This window comes from Pristis pectinata, chromosome 39 (genome assembly GCF_009764475.1).
Source record: "Pristis pectinata isolate sPriPec2 chromosome 39, sPriPec2.1.pri, whole genome shotgun sequence".
NCBI classification, from domain to species: domain Eukaryota; kingdom Metazoa; phylum Chordata; class Chondrichthyes; order Rhinopristiformes; family Pristidae; genus Pristis; species Pristis pectinata.
Window position 1 is genome coordinate 4,750,895 of NC_067442.1, and position 22,085 is coordinate 4,772,979.

At 49.8% G+C, this 22,085-nt stretch overlaps 1 protein-coding gene across 1 annotated transcript in view; it reads left to right on the forward strand.

Annotated features, from left to right (window-relative positions):
• Window positions 1-21,423, forward strand: part of LOC127587265 (sodium channel subunit beta-1-like) — a 41,004-nt gene extending 19,581 nt beyond the window's left edge. The window contains exons 3-6 of the mRNA XM_052045560.1: window positions 2,576-2,819; window positions 4,608-4,749; window positions 11,344-11,454; window positions 18,162-21,423. Coding sequence (XP_051901520.1) covers window positions 2,576-2,819; window positions 4,608-4,749; window positions 11,344-11,410 — 453 coding nt within the window. The 3' untranslated portion in view covers window positions 11,411-11,454; window positions 18,162-21,423. The remainder of the gene's footprint in view (window positions 1-2,575; window positions 2,820-4,607; window positions 4,750-11,343; window positions 11,455-18,161) is intronic.
• Window positions 21,424-22,085: the final 662 nt, after the last annotated feature.

The following is a 22,085-nucleotide window of genomic DNA, read 5'->3' on the forward strand; positions in this document are numbered from 1 at the left end:
CATCCAAGTCATTTGTATACAAAGCTCACCAGCGCCTCTACTTCCTCAGGATGCTAAAGAAATTCGGTATGTTCCCTTTGACACTCACCAACTTTTGTCTGTGCACCATAGAAAGCACCCTATCTGGATGCATCCCGGCTTGGTACGGCAACTGCTCTGCCCGGGACTGCAAGAAAATGCAGAGAGTTGTGGACACAGCTCAGCACCTCACGGAAACCAGCCTCCCCTCCATGGACTCTGTCTTTACCTCTCACTGCCTTGGTGAAGCAGCCAGCATAATCAAAGACCCCCACCCACCTGGGTCATTCTCTCTTCTCCCCTCTCCCATCAGGCAGAAGATACAGGAGCCTGAGGGCTCGTACCACCAGGCTCGACAGCTTCTACCCCAGTGATAAGATTATTGAACGGTTCCCTTATACGATGAGATGGACTCTTGATCTCACAATCTACCTTGTTGTGACCTTGCACCTTATTGTCTGCCTACACTGCACTTCCCTGTAGCTGTGACACTCTGCTATTATTGTTTATAACTGTACTACCTCAATGCACTCTGTACTAACTCAATGTAACTGCACTGTGTAATGAATTGACCTGTACAATTGGTATACAAGACAAGTTTTTCACTGTACAAGTGACAATAATCAACCAATACCAATACATCACAAACAGAAATGGGTGCTAAGGAAGGCAAATGCAATGTTGGCGTTCATTTCGAGAGGACTAGAATATAAAAGCAAGGATGTAATGCTGAGGCTTTAAAAGGCATTGGTCAGACTGCATTTGGAACATTGTGAGCAGTTTTGGGCCCTATATGTAAGGAAGGATATGCTGGCTTTGGAGAGGGTCCAGAGGAGGTTCACAAGAACTATCCTGGGGATGAAAGGGTTAACATGCAAGGAGCCTTTAATGTCTCTGGGCCTGTACTCGATGGAGTAGGATAAGGGTGGGATCTCATTGAAACCTCCCGGATACTGAAAGGCCTGGATAGAGCGGATGCGGAGAGGATGTTCCCATCAGTGGGAGAGTCCAGGATCCAAGGGCACAGCCTCGGAATAAAGGGACGTCCCTTTCGCACTGAGATGAGCAGGAATTTTCTCAGCCAGAGGGAGGTGAATCTGTGGAATTCGTTGCCACAGACGGCTGTGGAGGCCAAGTCAATGGGTGTGTTTAAGGCAGAGATCGATAGGTTCTGGATCGGTAAGTGGGGGGGGGGGGGGGGGGTTACGGGGAGAAGGCAGGAGAACGGGCTTGAGGAAAAGAAACGTCAGCCGTGATTGAATAGCGGAGCAGACTCGATTGGTTGAATGGCCTGATTCTGCTCCTATGTCGTAAGGTCTAACATAGCAGCGTAAACCTGCAGATGCAGGAATTCCGAGGTAAAAACAGGGGCTAATGGAAAGACTCAGCAGGTCAGGCAGCTCCTGTGGAGAGAGAAACAGAATGGATGTTTTAGGTCTGGTACCCTTCATCAGAACTGCAAAAGAGAAAAGATAGAAGTTAGTTTTCAGTGGGGGAGGAGGTGGGGGATCCATATGCAGGGCAAGGCGAGACTAGATGGGTAACTGGGGCAGTTGGGAGTGGATCTCACTGAAGGTGCAGGTGTAAGGACTGCGGGAGGGGAAGTGAGGAGGGAGCACCGTGCTGTGGGAGGGGCAGTGAGGATGGAGTGCTGCACTGCAGGAGGGGTGGTGAGGAGTGAACGCCATGATGTGGTAATGACTACCGAGGGTGAAATATCTCTCTCTCTCTCTCTCACATTCTCCGTTTCTCCCCTCTCTCCTCTCTCCTCTCTCTCTCCCTCTCTTTCTCCCTCCCCAATCCTTCCCTTCCTTCACTCTCCCTCCCTCTCTCTCCCTCCCTCCCCCTCTCTCCTTCCCTCCCTCCCCCTCCCTCACTCCCTCTCTCTTTCTCCCTCCCCCTCTCTCTCTCTCACTCTCTCTCACTCCCTCTCTCTCTCTTTTCCCTCTCCCCCTCTCACTCTCACTCTCCATCTCTTGCTTTCTCACTCCCCCTCTCCCTCCCTCTCTCTCCCTCCCCCCTCTCTCCTTCCCTCCCTCCCCCTCCCTCACTCCCTCTCTCTTTCTCCCTCCCCCTCTCTCCCTCTCTCATACTCTCACTCCCTCTCTCTCTCTTTTCCCTCCCCCTCACTCTCACTCTCCATCTCTTGCTTTCTCACTCCCCCTCTCCCTCCCTCTCTCTCCCTCCCTCCCCCATCTCCTTCCCTCCCTCCCCCTCCCTCACTCCCTCTCTCTTTCTCCCTCCCCCTCTCTCTCTCTCACTCTCTCTCACTCCCTCTCTCTCTCTTTTCCCTCTCCCCCTCTCACTCTCACTCTCCATCTCTCGCCTCTTTCTCACTCCCCCTCTCCCTCCCTCTCTCTCCCTCCCTCCCCCCTCTCTCCTTCCCTCCCTCCCCCTCCCTCGCTCCCTCTCTCTTTCTCCCTCCCCCTCTCTCTCCCTCTCTCATACCCTCACTCCCTCTCTCTTTCTCCCTCCCCTCTCTCTCTCTCACTCTCTCTCACTCCCTCACTCTCCCCCCTCCCTCTCCCCCTCCCTCTCCCCCTCTCCCTCTCCGCAGATATACGAATACAGTTATCCAGATATCGACATCTCCTTTGGTGTCTTTGAGAATCGGATCGAGTGGGGGGGAAGTAAGCACACGACGGACATCCAGGAGGCCACCATCATGCTGCACAACGTCACCTTCGAGGACGCTGGCACCTACAGGTGCTACTTCAACCGCACGTTCATGTTCCGGAAAGGAGAGTTCATTTTTTTCACACAGACAAACAAAACCATCGAGCTGACGGTCGTTCCGAAAGGTGTGGAACATGGCGGTGTGGTGGGCGTGAAGCACTTTACAGAGGCAGGGAGGCTCTTTGGCCCGATGGGTTCATTCTGGCCCACAGTAGGCCCCAGGTCACTCCTGATTCCCAAATCCGGGCTCCTTCGAAGAGCGGAATCGGGGGCCCTGTTGATTCCTGTGCCGGCCTTCCACCTTTAGCACTGATCCCATTTCCTTCCGTCCACATTCCTGTCAACTCTACCCCCACCTCCTCGCCTACACACTGGGTGGGGAGGTGGGGCAATTCACAGTGGGTCGATCAGCCCGCTTTTTGGGGAGGAGCTGGACCCTGACTTTTCTCCACGGATGCTGCCTGGCCCGCTGAGATCCTTCAGCATCGTCCTGTTTTCCATCTCGATTCCGACATCTGCGGTACTCTGTTTCTCCCCTCAGCCTCCGCCGCTCCAGAGGAAACAACCCAAGTTTGTCCGACCTCTCCTTACAGCTCATGCTCTCTAATTCAGGCAGCGTCCTGGTGAACCTCTCCTGCACCGTCTCCAAAACCCCCACATCCTTCCTGTAACGGGGGCGACCAGAACCACACACAATACTCCAAGTGCGGCCTGACTAAAGTTTTATACAGCTTCAACGTGACTTCCCGACTCTTGTACTCAACGCCCCGACTGATGAAGGCGAGCGTGCCGTACGCCTTCTTTACCGCCCTGTCTACTTGCATGGCCGCTTTTGGGGGGCGATGGACTTGGACCCCAAGATCCCTCTGTACATCAATGCTATTATGTGTCCTGACATTAACTGTATATTTTCCCCTCACATTTGACCTCCTAAAGTGCAAAGCGTAGGAGACTGAGGGGTGACCTTATAGAGGTGTATAAAACCATGAGGGGCATCGATAGGGTGAATGCACACAGTCTTTCTCCCCCAGGGTCAGGGAATCAAGAACTAGAGGGCACAGGTTTAAGGTGAGAGGGGAAAGAGATTTAATAGGAACCTGAGGGGCAACTTCTTCACCCAGAGGGTGGTCCGTGTGTGGAACGAGCTGCCAGAGGAAGTGATTGAGACAAGTACAATGACAACATTCAGCAACCCACCGCTGCCTGTATTAAAAAAAAGCCTTGCCTCACAAACATCCTCTGAACTTTCCCCTCCAACCCCTCATAAGCTTGTGTCCTCCAGTATGAGACATTTCCACGTTGTGGAGAAAGATTCTGACGGTCTATCTCATCTACGCCTCTCATAATCTTATAAACCTCTAAGATAAGATAAGATATCTTTATTCGTCACACTTACATCAAAACACACAGCGAAATGCATTGTTTTTTGCGTAGAGTGTTCTGGGGGCAGCCCGCAAGTGTCGCCACGCTTCCGGCACCAACATAGCGTGCCCGCAACTTCCTAACCCGTACGTCGTTGGAAAGTGGGAGGAAACCGGAGCACCCGGAGGAAACCCACGCAGACACGCGGGGAGAACGTACAAACTCCTTACAGGCAGCGGCAGGAATTGAACCCGGGTCGCTGGCGCTGTAATAGCGTTATGCTAACCGTGCCTGCATCCCCCACCCCCGCCCCATCCTCCAACGCTCCAGTGAAGACAACCCAAGTCTGTCCGACCTCTCCTTATAGCACGTTCCCCAATCCAGGCAGTATCCTGGTGAACCTCTCCTGGACCCGCTCTAAAGCCCCCACAGCCCTCCCTTAATGGGGTGACCAGCATAGTTCGTTCCAGAGGTCTCAGAGGTTTGTAGGATCTGTTGAAAATGCAACCTGATGGTATTTTAATTGAGATATGCCATTAATTTCCCTTCAGCTAACCGTCTTCTGGCATCCATCATTGGGGAGATCATGATGTACTTTCTGAATGTGGTGCTGACGTTGTGGCTGTTTGCAGAGATGCTGTATTGCTATAAGAAAATCGCGGCAGCAGGCGAAGAAGCTATCCAGGAAAATGCGTGAGTATTTTGTGGAAGAACTGGCTCCACTGATGCGGTCATGTGCCTTTCCCTGAGTTTTGAACCACTTGGGCAGGTAATGTGTTCTGACTGCGGTATGTGGGAGTCAGGAGTTTGGTTTGATTTTTTTTATAAGATATCTTTATTAGTCACACGTACATCGAAACACGCAGTGAAATGCACCTTCTGCGTCGAGTGTTCTGGGGGCAGCCCCGCAAGTGTCGCCACGCTTCTGGGTGGCACGGTAGCGTAGCGGTTAGCGCGATGTTACTACAGCGTCAGCGATCGGGGTTCGATTCCCGCTGCTGTCTGTAAGGAGTTTGTACGTTCTCCCCGTGTCTGCGTGGGTTTCCTCCGGGTGCTCCGGTTTCCTCCCACATTCCAAAGATGTACGGGTAGGTTAATGTGGGTTTAAAAATGGGCGGCGCGGACTCGCTGGGCCGGAAGGGCCTGTTACTGCGTCGGAAGTAAAAAAAAAATTTTTTTAAAAATAGCACGCCCACAACTTCCTAACCCGTACGTCGTTGGAATGTGGGAGGAAACCGGAGCACCCGGAGGAAACCCACGCAGACACGGGGAGAACGTACAAACCCCTTACAGACAGCAGCCGGAATTGAATCCAGGTCGCTGGCACTGTAATAGCGTTACGCCAACTGCTACACTACTGTGCCTGCCGTCTTTGGACACTGCCTGAACAACTTACTGGCTGTGGGTTGGTGCAGTGGTTGAAGGACCAGATGGGTAACCCAATTGAGGCTGGAACTAAACTATCCGGTGAACTGGGTTCGAATCCCACCATAGGAACTGTGGAATATATATTAGTTAATAATTTATAAAGAAAATCTTTATAATTACGTGCATTGTGTTCAGTTCTGGTTGCCTCATTATAGAAAGCTTTAGTGAGGGTGCAGAGGAGATTTACCAGGATGTCTCGGTGTCTCCATGACTCCAAGAAGTGTGCTGACACCTGCGAATTTGGAGCAGGAGTAGGCCATTCGACCTCTCGAAGTCTGCTGCCCCAGTCGATCACATCTGACTGTAACCTTCCCGTCTCCCCTACCAACCCCCTTCTAATTTCCCCTGCCCCCCAACTCTGCCTTAAACATAACCCACTCTGCTCCCTTTACGCCCTCAGAGAGCAGAAATTTCGTCCCATCTCTTGTCTTAAAGGGGCCCCCCTTCGCATCTCGTAAAGCACCCGCACACACCCGCGCTGTCGAGACCCCTCAGGATCTTAGGTGTTTCAATCGGGTCACCTCTCACTGTTCTAAACCAGCAGATACAATCCCTGCCTGTCCGAACTTTCCCCATCAGACAACCCACCCATTCCAGGAATCGATTTTGTAACTTGGTGTTAGATATGGCAGATGGAGTTCAACCCAGATACGTGTGAAGTGATACACTTCGGGAGATCGAATTCGAAGGCAGAATACAAGGTTAATGGCAGGACTCCTAGCAGTGTGGAGGAACAGAGGGATCTTGGGGTCCACGTCCATAGATCCCTCAAGGTTGCCACACAGGTCGACAGAGTTGTTAAGAAGGCGTATGGAGTGTTGGTCTTCGTTAGTCGGGGTATTGAGTTCAAGAGCCGTGAGGTGATGTTGCAGCTCTATAGAACTCTGGTCAGACCACACTTGGAGTATTGTGTTCAGTTCTGGTCACCTCATTATAGGAAGGATGTGGAAGCTTTAGAGAGGGTGCAGAGGAGATTTACCAGGATGCTGCCTGGATTGGAGAGCATGTCTTATGAGGATAGGTTGAGTGAGCTGGGGCTTTTCCCTTTGGAGAGAAGGAGGGTGAGAGGTGACTTGATAGAGGTGTACAACATGATAAGAGGCATAGATTGAGTGGACAGTCAGAGACTTTTCCCCAGGGTGACAATGGCTAACACGAGGGGACATAACTTTAAGGTGATTGGAGGAAGGTATAAGGGGGATGTCAGGGGTGTTTTTTACACAGAGAGTGGTGGGTGCGTGGAACGCACTGCCGGCAGAGGTTGTGGGGGCAGATACATTCGGGACATTTAAGAGACTCTTAGGTAGATACATGAATGATAGATAAATGGGGGGCTATGTGGGAGGGAAGGGTTAGATAGATCTTAGTGCAGGATAAAATGTTGGCACAACATTGTAGGCCGAAGGGCCTGTACTGTGCTGTAACATTCTATGTTTTATGCTCTAAAAGTTTTGGATTGTTATAAAACAGCGAGAACCTTCAAAGCGTTGATGTACAGAGGGATCTTGGGGGCCAAGTCCGCAGCTCCCTGAAAGTGGCCTCACAGGTTGATAGGTCGGTAAAGAAGGCGTACGGCACGCTTGCCTTTATTAGTCAAGCCATTGAGTTCAAGAGTCAGGAAGTTATGTTGCAGCTTTATAAAATGCTGGTCAGGCCGCATCTGGAGTATTGCATTTCAGTTCTGGTCGCCCCTCGTTACAGGAAGGGTGTGGGGGGCTTTAGGGAAGGAGCAGAAGAGGTCCACCAGGATGCTGCCTGGATTAGAGAGCATGAGCTATAAGGAGAGGTCAGACAAACTTGGGTTGTTTTCTCTGGAGCGGTGGAAGCTGAGGGGAGAAGTTTATAAGATTATGAGAGGCATGGATAGATTAGACAGCCAGTATCTTTTTCCCCCAGGGTCGAAATGTCTAATACGAGAGGGTGTGCATTTAAGGTGAGAGGGGGTTAAGTTCAAAGGAGATGTGCAGGGCAAGTTTTTTTACACAGAGAGCGGTGGGTGCCTGGAATGTGCTGCAAGGGCTGTGGGTGGAGGCAGATACGATAGAGGGGTTTAAGAGGCTCTTAGATAGGCCCATGGATGTGCAGGGAATGGAGGGAGGTGGACGTTGTGTAGGCAGAAGGGATTAGGTGTGATTTGCTTAATTAGTTCAGTATAACATTGTGGGCCAAACTGTTCTATGTTCCATGTCGATGTTCCAACCATCTACAGACCATATTCAAGCTACAACCACCAGACACATGGACATCCCTACATACGAATGAGCTCCCACATCATTGTTGAAAAGTCCGACACACACGCTTCTCTCCTTCCCTACCTTTGCCTGTCTGCCCATCTGTTGTGAGTGAGAAGACAGATTCGATGGGTCTCAAAAGGCAAGGACTCTGAACACAGTCTGGCAGTAAACGATTTTATTTACAGAAGACGAGTGTAAGAAAATGGTAACAGGAATAACACACACACACATGCGCATGGTTTATATCAAGTGTGGGAAAATCGCATCGGGGATAAAATACACACACACACACGCACACGCACACGCACACGCACACACGCACACACACACACAACGAACTAGGTACATACAATCAAGGAAAAGCAATACAATACCCGTCACACCTCGACTAAGTGCAGGCATGGCTCTGTGCTACTAGGGACACTAATTAAAACGCTCCTAACCCTTTAACAGTGCACACCTCACCAATGGTCTCTCCAGTGCCGTTCCACGGTCCTCAGCCTGGAGTGAAGCAGGGTGGTCCCTCGAAGATGGCAAAGGGGGGGGAGCCGAGCACACGTGGTGCCTTTTCTCGTGCTGGAGGGCTGGGGGGGGTCCAGACCAGGTAATTTACAGGGGGCCAATGGTTCGGTGCCGGCAGGGACTAATATAATACAAAGGCCAATGGCCCAAGGTCAAGTACAAAGGTGCTTAAAGGGGCCAATGGTCAGGTGGGCGCTGATGGGTGGGGCGGGGCCAAACCTTGATTGGCAGTGGTGTGTCTTCTGACCAGGTAGTGGGCAGTGCTGTCATGTGACAGCCACGGCCCTTCACAATAAACCATCATCCCCATCCCCACCTGGTTCTGTCTGCCAGCCCCTCCCTCACCCTTCCCCGTACCCCCTTCGTACCTGTCCTCCGCACTCTCAGTCCAGAGGAAGGGTCCCGACCCAAAACGTGGACTGTCCGTTTCCCTCCACGGATGCTGCCTGACCCGCTGAGTTCCTCCAGTGTTTTGTTTGTTGCTGCTGAGCACCCCACATTTCAGAGGAGTTGCGTTCCTCAAAAGAAACACCCACACCTCCATTTTCCGTCAGGCGAACCCTTCGCAAAGACGGACAAAATCTGTTGTTTCTTTTGCGACGGTTTGGTTAATTCCGCAAGGGTGAATTTTCATTCCAAATCTCTAAACGTTTTGGCAGTGATTTCTGAATTCTGTCAGGGTGAAATTTTGTAACCCAAACACCTTTAAAACGTGGATCCACTGCATGGTAGCATAACGCTATTACAGCGCCAGCGATCCGGGTTCAATTCCGGCCGCTGTCTGTGAGGAGTTTGCACGTTCTCCCCGTGTGTCTACGTGGGTTTCCTCCGGGTGCTCCGGTTTCCTCCCACATTCCAAAGACGTACGAGTTAGGAAGTTGTGGGCGTGCTATGTTGGCGCCGGAAGAGTGGCGACACTTGCGGGCTGCCCCCAGAACACTCTACGCAAAAGATGCATTTCACTGTGTGTTTCGATGTACATGTGACTAATAAAGAAATCTTATCCATGGGACTAAAACTGTGCACAGTACTTGTGGTGTGGTCTTACCAAGGTCCTGCACAAATACAATATTCTTATTGTGGCGACTCACCGTTTAGTCGAGCGAACCGGCTCGGCAGTTGGGTCGCGCGGCGTCGAAGCGACGAGGCCCAAGATGGCGGCGGGCCTTCGTCTTTCCCAAGCAACGGGGAGAACCCGCGCTTGGGAAAGTCTTGATGACGTAGTACTTACGTCATTGCCGGTTGCATTGGGCGGGAACAGTCTCCCTTAAAGGGCCCGCGCAAGGTGGGAAAATAAACCACTTCTGTTCGACAATCCTCCGACTAGCGTCTTGTTTTATTTCGCGGTAGCAACCGCTACACTATAGTCTTAAAATCTCTTGAGATAAAGGCTAACACATCATTTTCCTTACAACCTGCTTGTTGTAGCTACACATTGATTTGCAATGACTTGTATATTTAAGAAAGGACGTGCTGGCATTGGAGAGGGTTCAGAGAAGATTCACCAGAATGATTCCAGGAATGATAGGGTTAACATATGAGGAACATTTGATGGTTCTTGGGTTGTACTCCTTGGCGTTCAGGAGAACGAGGGGGGGACCTCATAGAAACATTTCGAAAGGCCTGGACAGAGTAGATGTGGCAAAGTTGTTTCCCATGGTAGGGGAGTCTAGTACAAGAGGGCACGACTTCAGGATTGAAGGGCGCCCATTCAGAACAGAGATGCGGAGAAATTACTTCAGCCAGAGAGCGGTGAATCTGTGGAATTTGTTGCCACGGGCGGCTGTGGAGGCAAAGTCATTGGGTGTATTTAAGGCAGAGATTGATAGGTATCTGAGCAGCCAGGGCATCAAAGGTTATGGTGAGAAGGCGGGGGAGTGGGGCTCAATGGGAGAATGGATCAGCTCGTTATAGAACGGCGGAGCAGACTCGGTGGGCGGAATGGCCGACTTCTGCTCCTCTGTCTTCTGGTCTTATGGTTTTATGTGCCTTTGTTCACTGGTGTTAACCAATCCTTCACCTTTTGAAGGATATTTCGTCAGCTGCAAATTTTGCCTGAAAAACTTTGAGAGGGCATAGGTAAGAAGAATCCTTTTTCCTCGGTAGGAGTGTCTAAGACAAGAAAGAATAGGTTTATTTATTATTGTCACATGTACCGAGATACAGTGAAAAGCTTTTGTCTGCGTGCCATCCAGACAGATCATTCGTACATAAGTCCATTGAGGTAGTACAACAGGACAACAGAATGCAGAATAAAGTGTTACAGTCACAGAGAAAGTGCAGTGCAGGCAGACAATAAGGCGCAAGGGCCACGACGAGGTAGATTGTGAGGTCGAGAGTCCATCTTTTGAGAGTCCATTCAAGAGTCTGATAACAACGAGATAGAAGCTGTCCTTGAGCCCGGTGGTACGTGCATTCAGGCTTTTGTATCTTCTGCCCGATGGGAGGGGGGGGGAGAAGAGAGAATGTCAGGGGTGGGTTGGGGTCTTTGATTAGGCCGGCTGCTTTCCCGAGGCAGCGGGGAGTGTAGACGGAGTCCGCGGAGGGGAGGCTGGTTTCCGTTCTGTGTCTGCAACTCTCTGTGGTTTCTTGCGGTCCCGGGCAGAGCAGTTGCCGTACCAAGCCCGTGATGCATCCGGATAGGAAGCTTTCTCTGGTGCATCTGTAAAAATTGGTGAGGGTCATCGGGAACAGGCCGAATTCCTTTTGACCTTCTGAGGAAGCAGAGGCACTGGTGAGATTTCTTGGCTGTGACGTCCACGTGGTTGGACCAGGACAGGCTATTGGTGGTATTTACGCCTGGGAACTTGAAGCTCTCAACCATCTCCACCTCAGCACCACTGATACAGACAGGGGTGTGTGCACTGCCCCACTTCCTGAAGTCAATGACCAGCTCTGTTGTTTAGCTGACACTGAGGGAGAGATTGTTGTCTTGACACCATGTCACCAGGCTCCATCTAGACATAATAGCTGAGAAGCCGGTGCAGGTAAGTGGGATTAGTTAGGTGGGTGAAATGAGTGTACGGACATCGTGAGCTGAGGAACCTGTTTCTGCACTGTTCGATGAAGCTAACCTATGTGCTACCTTCTTCCCTTTATGCAGGTCGGATTACTTGGCGATAACTTCGGGAAGCAAGGAAGATTGTACAGGGGTTCAAGTGGAAGAATAACGATGGGCGTGACGTGCACCCCTCTAGTGTATTGTAACACATGGGTATGTAAGCTCAATCTTTTCCCATAAGACCATAAGACACACCAGCAGAATTAGGCCATTCGGCCCTTCGAGTCTGCTCCGCCATTCGATCGTGGCTGATTTACTTTGTCCCTCTCAACCCCATTCTTCTCCCCGTAACCTTTGACGCCTTTACTAGAACATAGAACGGTACAGCACAGAACAGGCCCTTCGGCCCACAATGTTGTGCCGACACAGCTAATCCCTCCTCCCTACAGAATGCCCCTATCCCTCCATCTTCCTCTGCATTAGTGTGCTCCTCTTAAAAGCCCCCACCTTGAAGATGTCCTCGGCGGCGGGGAGGGTTGTGCCCGTGATGGAGCTGGGCTGAGTCTACAACCCTCTGCGGCCTCTTGCGACCCTGCGCGTTGGAGCCTCCGTACCGGGCGGTGATGCAGCCAGTCAGAACGCTCTCCGCCGTACATCTGTAGAAATTTGCAGGAGTCTTTGGGGACGGACCGAATCTCCTCAAACTCCAGAAGACCAGAAAGTGACAGGGTTGTGGTTAAGTTACTGTTATAACATTGCAGGCACAGGTTACAAGGCTCGTTTTTAATTTGGAGTGTAATAAGTGATCTGGAAGTCAGCAAGGAATAACTTGAAGGGTTGTGGGGAAGGATTAGTAATTGGTAATCCATTTAAGATTGTCACATGTACCGCTATACAGTGAAAGGAGTGAGACAAATGCAATAGTATCCTGCAAAACCCTCCCTGCATTTCTCTGCGTGTTTCGATGTACATGTGACTAATAAAGAAATCTTATCTTATCTCTAAGAACCAGCAGTGTTAATATCATACAGTGTCATTGCAGGAAAGATTTATCAGGACTTCGGATGCTAAAATCTAGATGACGCTGGAGGAACTCAGCAGGCCAGGTAGCATCTGTGGAGAAAAGCAGGCAGTCAACGTTTCGGGTCGGGACCCTTCTTCAGGACTGAAGATAGGAAAAGGGGGAAGCCCGATATATAGGAGGGAAAAGCAGAGCAGTGATAGGTGGACAAAAGAGGGGAGGCGGGACGGGCACGAGGTTGCAGATCCCGCTGTTATAAGACTATTGAACGGTGCCCTAGTACAATAAGGTGGGCTCTTGACCTCACTATCTACCTCGTCGTGGCCCTTGCACCTTATTGTCTGCGTGCACTGCACTTTCTCTGTAACTGTGACACTTTATTCTGCATTCTGTTACATGGAACATAGAACATTACAGCACAGTACAGGCCCTTCAGCCCACAATGTTGTGTCGACATTTTATCCTGCTCTAAGATCTATCTAACCCTTCCCTCCCACATAACCCTCCATTTCTCTATCATTCATGTGGCTATCTAAATGTCCCTAATGTACCTGCCCCCACAACCTCCGCCGGCAGTGTGTTCCACACACCCACCACTCTCTGTGGAAAAAACTTACCCCTGACATCCCCCTTATACCTTCCTCCAATCACCTTAAAATAATGTCCCTTCCTTAGCCATTGTCACCCTGGGAAAAAGTCTCTGACTGTCCACTCGATCTATGCCTCTTATCATCTTGTACACCTCTATCAAGTCACCTCTCATCCTCTTCCTCTCCAAAGAGAAAAGCCCTAGCTCGCTCAACCTATCCTTATAAGACATGCTCTCCAATCCAGGCAGCATCCTGGTAAATCTCCTCTGCACCCTCTCTAAAGCTTCCACATCCTTCCTATAATGAGGCGACCAGAACAGAACACAATAATATTATTGTCTTCCCTTGTACTACCTCGATGCACTGATGTGATGAAATGATCTGTATGGATGGCATGCAAAACAAAGTTTTTCACTGTACCTCAGTACATGTGACAGTAATAAACCAATTTACCAATTCGCCAATAAGCGGGCAATATTTCACCAAGCCATTTCCTTAATAACCAGAACGAGGCTCATACGAGGCCCTGCTAATCCCTTAATAACCAGAAGGGATATAATATCCCATTGTGTTACTTAGTCATTGAACAATAATCTCACAGATACAAGCCCTTCAGCAGAATGAGGCCGTGTCTTCCATATCAATCAGTTGTGGATTTAGACCCCACCCACCCCGGACTTTCTCTCTTCTCCCCTCTCCCATCAGGTAGAAGATACAGGAGCCTGAGGGCACGTACCACCAGGCTCAAGGACAGCTTCTACCCCACGGTGATGAGACTATTGAATGGTTCCCTTATACAGTGAGACCTCACAATCTACCTTGTTGTGACCTTGCACCTTATTGCACTGCACTTTCTCTGTAGCTGTGACACTTTACTCTGTACTGTTATTGTTTTCACCTGTACTACATCAATGCACTCTGTACTAACTCAATGTAACTGCACTGTGTAATGAACTGACCTGTACGATCGGTATGCAAGACGTTTTTCACTGTACCTCAGGACAAGTGACAATAATAAACCAATACCAATACCACACTAACCAGCAGGAGGCTAATATCCCACCCGACCATTTCAATAACTAGTAAAGGGGTTAATATCCCACCCGACCATTTCAATAACTAGTAAAGGGGTTAATATCCCACCCGACCATTTCAGTAACTAGTAAAGGGGTTAATATACACCCCACCATTTCAGTAACTAGTAAAGGGGTTAATATCCCACCCGACCATTTCAATAACTAGTAGGGGGCTAATACCTCACCCTGCTATTTCCATATTAACCTGTAGGGGAAATAAGATCCCACTGAGTTACTTCAATAATAGCCTGTCGAGTAATAATCTCCTGTGGTGTCCATTTTGTAATAACTTCAGGGAGTTAACTCCCACACTGCTAAGCTCTTAATAATTAGCCAAAGTTTAACAACCTATGTTTTAAGGTTAACCAGCCACAAGGGAGCTAACGTCTCACATACTTAGCCACACCTATCAGTACGATTATGGCAATGGGGTATTATTAACCCTTGAATGGATGTTATCGACAGAGCACTATGGCTTTTAAATTTCAAATCCCCTACCGATTACGATGGAAAGAGATGTGTTTATTACTGTAGCAAACACTGCTCTTTCCATTATAATCGGTAGGGGATTTGAGATTTGAAAACCATAGTGCTCTGTCGATAACGTCCATTCGAGGGTTAATATCCCATCACCATTTCCACACCAGCCATTGGGGAGAGCTAATATCCAATGTTATATTCATTGTGATCACCATGAAGGAGTTGACATCTCATCATGCCCTGTTGTTACTGACATGTAGTGGTTTAATATTCAACAACGCTTATTCCGTAATAACGAGAGCAGCGTAATGTTTTTACCACAATAACCATCCGGGAGCTATTATCCCTCAGTGCCCTCTATATAATGACCAGGAGTTGGTTTGTATTGGGATTGGTTTATTATTGTCACTTGTACCGAGGTACAGCAAAAAACTTGTCTTGCAAACCGATCGTACAGATCAATTCATTACACAGTGCGGTTACATTGGGTTAGTACAGAGTGCATTGATGTAGTACAGGTAAAAACAATAACAGTACAGAGTAAAGTGTCACAGCTACAGAGAAAGTGCAGTGCAATAAGGTGTAAGGTCACAACAAGGTAGATCGTGAGGCCAGAGTCCATCTCATTGTATAAGGGAACTGTTCAATAGTCTTATCACCGTGGGATAGAAGCTGTCCTTGAGCCTGGTGCTACGTGCCCTCAGGCTCCTGCCTGATGGGAGAGGGGAGAAGAGAGAATGTCCCGGGTGGGTGGGGTCTTTGATTATGCCGGCTGCTTCACCAAGACAATGAGAGGTAAAGACAGAGTCCAAGGAGGGGAGGCTGGTGTCCGTGATGCGCTGGGCTGTGTCCACAACTCTCTGCAGTTTCTTGCGGTCCTGGGCAGACCAGTTGCCGTACCAAGCCATGATGCATCCAGATAGGATGCTTTCTATGGTGCATCGGTAAAAGTTGGTGAGAGTCAAAGGGGACATATCGAATTTCTTTAGCCTCCTGAGGAACTAGAGGTGCCGGTGATCTTTCTTGGCCGTGGCGTCTATATTGTGTTGAAAGTGCAGCAAAAATCTGGGTTAATCCAATGCACACTCAGCACTGCAAGACTTTCCGGATTACTGAATGATATGAGCACAACAAGTCCGTATTGATCCAAAAGTAGAGAGCGGGTAGTGTCATCTCAGTGAGTCGAAAGGGAGCGCAGGGAACGGGGTTCAGGTAGATTGGAAGCAATCAGCATACGGTGAGCCAGGTTTTGGGATTTGGGAACAATCAGATCGCAGATTAGTAAACCTGTATGGGGTTAGTACCCCACCCTGCTATTCCCATTGTAACTGTATGGGTTAATGTATCCGCACCCCCCTCCTATTTCCATAATGACCAGCAAGTGAAAATATCCCACTGTGTTATTTCTAGATTAACCAACAAGAGAATCATGTCCCCACAGTGCATTTTTTTTAGCTACCTCTTGTGAGTTTGTATTCCACAGTCCTATTTCTGTAAATATCCCTCAGTGTCAATAAACTACTGTATTAAGCCATGGGATGTTAATATCCCAGAGTAGGGTGCTGAAATCCCACAGTACTCTTTCCATAAGACCCATTAACCAGGTTAATATTCTGCAGCTGACCATAATAACTAGCTGTACGAATATCTGGCCCGGTACGGCAACTGCTCTGCCCGGGACCGCAAGAAACCGCAGAGAGTTGCGGACACAGAACGGAAACCAGCCTCCCCTCTGCGGACTCTGTCTACACTTCCCGCTGCCTCGGGAAAGCAGCCGGCATAATCAAAGACCCCCCACCCGCCCCTGGACGTTCTCTCCTCTCCCCCCCTCCCCCCATCGGGCGGAAGATACAAAAGCCTGAAAGCATGTACCGCCAGGCTCAAGGACTATTGAACAGTCCCCTAGTACGATAAGATGAGCTCTTGACCTCACAATCTACCTCGTTATGGCCCTTGCACCTTATTGTCTGCCTGCACTGCACTTTCTCTATAACTGTGACACTTTACTCTGCATTCTGCTATTGTTTTCCCTTGTACTACCTCGATGCAGTGTGTAATGAATTGATCTGTATGGATGACATGCAATACAAAGTTTTTCACTGTACCTCAGTACATGTGATAATAATGAAACCGCTCAACCAATTTAATTTACCAATGTATCACTATGATACTTTTACAATTTCACAGTACAAAGTATCTCACAGTTAAATTTCCTTGATAACTGATAGGGTGTTGACTTAAATAGCTTCGCCCTCAATTAACTAAACCTTGAAAAGAATTATCTCCCCGCCACCTCTTTAAGTAGTTCCAGTGATGAACCTCCTGTGGTTGAGAATTCCAGATATTCAGCACCCTCTGCGACTTGGTTTTAGGTCTTGTAACTCAGTCCCCTCGATCGAGGGCCTCTCACTATTGGAAAGATCTCCACATCTCCCCTGTCCTGTCCGCTCAAGCTCTGAGATGTTTGAGTAAGGTCGCCCCTTATTCTTTTGAACTCTGAAGAATATAGATGTAATTTATGCATCAATGATAGGACAACTCTCTCTTCCCAGGAATTAGCCTGGTGATTCTCTCAAGGTCAAAGTCGAGTTTATTGTCAGACGCACAAGTCCATGTGTGCACGGGTGCAAAGAAAAACTTACTTGCAGCAGCATCACAGGCACAGAGCCTCAAAGACACAACACTCACTAGAAATACATGAATTAAACATAAATTATACACAATTTTTACAAGAAAGAACACAATTTGAACAAAAGAACAAAGTCCACTGCAGTGCAGAGTGGTCCCAGTGTTGCTGTACTGAGGCAGTGATTAGGGTTGTGCCGGTCGGTTCAAGAACCAAATGGTTGAAGGGAAGTCGCTGTTCCTGAACCTGGTGGTGTGGGGACTTCAGGCTTCTGTACCTCCTGCCCGACGGGAGCTGTAAGAAGACGGCACGGCCCGGATGGTGGGGGGATCCTGCAGCGCCTCCTGTAGATACCACCGACGGTGGGGAGGGATGTGCCTGTGATGTACTGGGGCTGAGTCCATGACTCTCTGCAGCTTCTTACGTTCCTGGGCGTTCGAATCGCCGTCCCAGACCCTGATGCAACCGGTCAGGACACTTCCAACAGCACATCTGTAGAAGTTTGTTCAAGTGTTCGGTGACAAGCCGAACCTCCTGAGAAAGTAAAGACACTGGCGCATCTTCCTTGTGATGGCGTCTACGTGCTGGGTCCGGGACAGGTCGTCTGATACGTTAACGCCTGGGAATTTAAAGCTGCTGACCCTCCCCACCGCCGATCCCCCAACGTAGACCGATGCGTGTTCACCCTCCTGAGGTCAACCATCAGCTCTTTAGTTTTACTGACATTGAGCGAGAGGTTGTTGTTGTGGCGCCGCTCACCCAAGTTCCTCCCTCTCTCTCTCTCTCCCCCCCTCTCCCTCCCTCTCCCTCCCTCTCTATCTCCCTCTCTCTCTCTCCCTCCCTCCCTCTCTCTCTCCCTCTCTCTCTCTCCCCTTCCCTCTCTCTCCCCCTCTCTCTCTCCCCCTCTCTCTTTCTCTCTCCCTCTCGCCCTCTCCTCTCTCTCTCTCCCCCCTCCCTTGCTCTCTCTTCCTCGCTCTCTCTCCCTCGCTCTCTCTCCCTCTCTCTCTCTCCTCTCTTCCTCCGACCCCAGTATACCTTTTCTTAAATGAGGAACCAAATGCATCAGGCTATGAAGTATGTTGCGGTCTTGCAAGTGGATCACTGTTAACACTTGGTTTGTTTTTCAGGTACCGCTCAGCACAGACTTCAGGAATGTGGCATGTATGGACAGCTCCCTCAGCTCACATTGGAGCTGAATTTTCATCAGTTTTATCTCTCTTCTGCAAGTCAACTTTCAGTTCCAAGAGAATGCTTAAGACGTTAAACGTGCATGATCCTAGCCAAATTCAGCAACAGAACAAAAATAGATCTTGCCCTTGGCAAGGTGTTTCCCGTCGGACCACCAAAGAGGTCGCCCGTCTTGCTGGATCCGTTGCAAGTTTTGCGACAGGTTTCAAAGTTTCTCGAGGGCGGGTTAAAACCCCCACCTTCAGCACCCTGCCCCTCCGCCCCCGCCGCACCACTCGCTTTGCAGAAATATCAGAGGAAAGAGGGTGTTGCTTTCACGGGGCTGTCCGCTGTAGGGTTTTCGGGTGGTCTCTGCAACTCCCACCCCCACCCCCCCATTCCCTCTCCCACCATTTGGAGACAAGAGTTGGGGGGTGGGGTGGGTTTGTTTGCAGGGCGGGAGGTTCTCCTAACCGTCTGGTCTGTCGCTTGGGGGTCTTGCCTGCCAATCTATCCCGCGTGATTTACCCTCTTGTAGACCACGGGTTGGAGACTCTGGATAGGTGTTGGTGGGGCGAGGAGGGGTGGGAGTAGGGGGGTGGCGGCGGGGTTGGGGGGCGTTGTGGGGAGCTGGGACGTGGGAGGCGGGGGCTCGGAAATTGCGATTTCGCACCGGTCGCCTGTTGTTACAGGCGAGAGTCCGATTGTCCTGCCTGCAGGTATAGTCTCGCCACGGTGTTTAGGGGCAGAGAATCCCGGCTGGCTCGGTTCCGGGGGCACTGCCCCTATTGACAGGCATGATCTCACCATCCTAGCAACAGACACACTGTCCTGGCAACAGGCACTGACTCACCCCCTTGTTACAGGCACAGTCCCAGTCTTTGTTACACTGTCCTCATTACAAAGTCCCAGTGTTATTCCAGCTACAGCATTATCGTTCTAGTTACAGTTGTAGCCAAATTGTCCATGTTACAGGCACAATCTGAAAGTCACAGTCGAGTTCATTGTCAGACGCACAGGTCCGTGTGTGCACGGGTGCAATGAAAAACTTACTTGCAGCAGCGTCACAGGCACAGAGCATCAGAGGCACAACATTCACAAGAAAGACATGAATTAAACATAAATTATACACAATATTTCCAAGAAGGATCACAATTAGAATAAAACAAAGTCCATTGTAGTGTAAAGCGGTCCCAGTGTTGCTGTACTGAGGCAGTGATTAGGGTTGTGCCGGTCAGTTCAAGAACCGAATAGTTGAAGGGAAGTCGCTGTTCCTGAACCTGGTGGTGTGGGGACTTCAGGCTTCTGTACCTCCTGCCCGATGGGAGCTGCAGGCTGTCTTAGTTACACCCTAAGTCCTCATGGTGCCGGTTGTGGGTGTAGTTCCACTGCCCTGTGTACAGGCACGATCCGGTTGCCCCGGTTACTGATGGAGTCTCACAAAATCCTGGCGTCGCTGCCTGTTTGCGATCTCCTGATTACTCTGTCCTCGTAAAAGGCAGAGTCCTGGTGTTGTTGCAGGTACCGTCTTGCTGGTCTGGTTACAGGTGCAGTCATGCTGTTGTGGGGGGGCTTGGTACAAGCACAGTCTCACTGTCCCTGGTTACAGGCAGAGGGTTGCTATATGGTCACGGGTGCAGTCTTGCTGTCGCGGTGACAGGCACATGCTTACAGTCCCTGTTACAGGTTAGTTTCGGTGTCCCGGTTGAAAACACAGTCTCGTTCTATGGTTACGAGTGTATCCTGGTTACAGGCGCAAAATCACAATCCTGGATATAAGCATAGCCTTGCCACTTGTTTGTGCCATTCTGGTCTAGCTCATCCTCATTGCAGACAGGATCACCATTTTGTTACTGATGTAGTATTGCTGTCTTTGTTACAGGCAGAGTCTGATTGTAGTATTGCTGTCTTTGTTTCAGTCATAGGCTCACTGTCCCAGTTACAGGTGGAACCTCACCGCCTGTTCTCTGTTCTCCTGTCACAAGCACAGTCCTGCTGTCCTGGTTACAGGCACACCTCCTTTCCCTGTACCAGGTGTACAACGTTAATCTGCCATCACTTTACATCCAAGCTAAAAAAAAACCCAGACCATTTCCACGGATCTGTACTGACATTTCTTCCCCCAACACTCCTTGCAACGGAAGCCAAAGTCTTCCTGGGAGTCTCTGATCAGCCGTGGGACTGTGTGTGTGTGTGTGTGTGTGTGTGTGTGTGTGTGTGTATAAGAGAGTGTGTGTGAGAGAGAGATTTTGTGAGTGTATGAGAGAGAGATTTTGTGTGTGTGTGAGAGAGTGTGTGAGAGCATGTGTGTGAGAGAAATTTTGTGTATGTGTGTGAAAGAGTGTGTGAGTGAGAGATTTTGTGTGTGAGAGAGTGCGTAAATCTGAGAGTGTGTGTATGAGAATGTGTGTCAGAGCAGTGTGTATAAGGGTGTGTGTGTAAGAGAGATTGTGAGTGTGAGAAAGGAACAATATGAGAGTGTGCACACACGTATGTGAGAGACTGTGTGTGTGTGTGTGTGTGTGTGGTGGGGATTTTGTGTGTGTGTGTGTGGGGTGGGGATTTTGTGTGTGTGTGTGTGGGGTGGGGATTTTATGTGTGTGTGTGGTGGGGATTTTGTGTGTGTGTGTGTGTGTGTGTGTGGTGGGGATTTTGTGTGTTTGTGTGTGTGTGTGTGTGTGTGTGTGGTGGGGATTTTGTGTGTGTGTGTGTGTGTGGTGGGGATTTTGTGTGTGTGTGTGGTGGGGATTTTGTGTGTGTGTGTGTGTGTGTGTGTGTGATTTTTACATGTATGTATATGTGCGTGTGCCTGAGCGAGTGTGCAGATCCTCCCCCCTCCCTCAGCCCTCCACCCTCTCGCTCAGTTGACCCCAAGCCAGAGATGAAAGTTGAAACCATCTCATGCTCTTATTTCCCCACCGATGACGCCAGTTTTAAACCCTAGAGGTGGACATCGATGAACATCCAGGTTCTGCCAAATATCTGCATGAAACTTCCATGCCAGGTGACGTGCCCCGATCTCAATGGAGACCTGGCTTCACCGGATCCCAGCACAGATCCGCCTAACGCTCCAAGGAGTCTGGTGATTGAACCTTCACCAACTATGCAGCATGGTTTTATATAAACTGTACAAACAGTTTCATGAGCATTCTGTACCAGAGAGCTGGTTAGGAATCGAACGTGATTAATTTTCCAATTCAAAAATAAATGATGTACGACGTTTCCTGGCGTGACGTTGTTTTGGCGAGGTGCACAAAGATGTGTGAATGTGCGCAGAGGGGCGTTTGCGAGCGCGCGAGGGCACGAGCTCGGGACTGCAGGGAGTTGGTCGAGGGGAGAGGCGGAATCTCGGGAACGCGAGGCAGGAACCAAGGGCAGGCCAGGGAAAGTGAAGGTCAGGGGGAGAGAGAGAGAGAGAGAGAGGGAGGAAAGAGAGGGAGAGAGAGAGGGGGGAGAGAGGGTGGAAGGAGAGAGGGAGGGCAGAGTGATAGAGAGGGGGAGAGGGAGAGGGGGGAGAGGGAGGGCCAGACAGGGAGAGAGCGGAGACTGGGAGGAGAAAGCTGCAGGAGTTGTAGTATAGAGAACGAGATGGTGAGAGAGAGAAAGACGCTGAGATGAAGGAGAGACTAACAGAGAGTGAAAGAGAGAGAAGGTCTGAGATGTATAGATAGAGTAAAAAGCACAGAGAGAGAGAGAAAGTATCGTGCACGGTTTGGGTCACCGTGTTACAGGAAAAACAGAAAGGGTGCGGAGGAGGTTTAAAAGGATGTGGCCTGGAATTGAGGGCCTGAGTTATGGGGAGAGGTCAGGCAGGCTGGGACTTTATTCCGTGGAGCGTCGGGGTGACCTTATAGAGGTGTATAAAATCACGAGGGGCATCGATA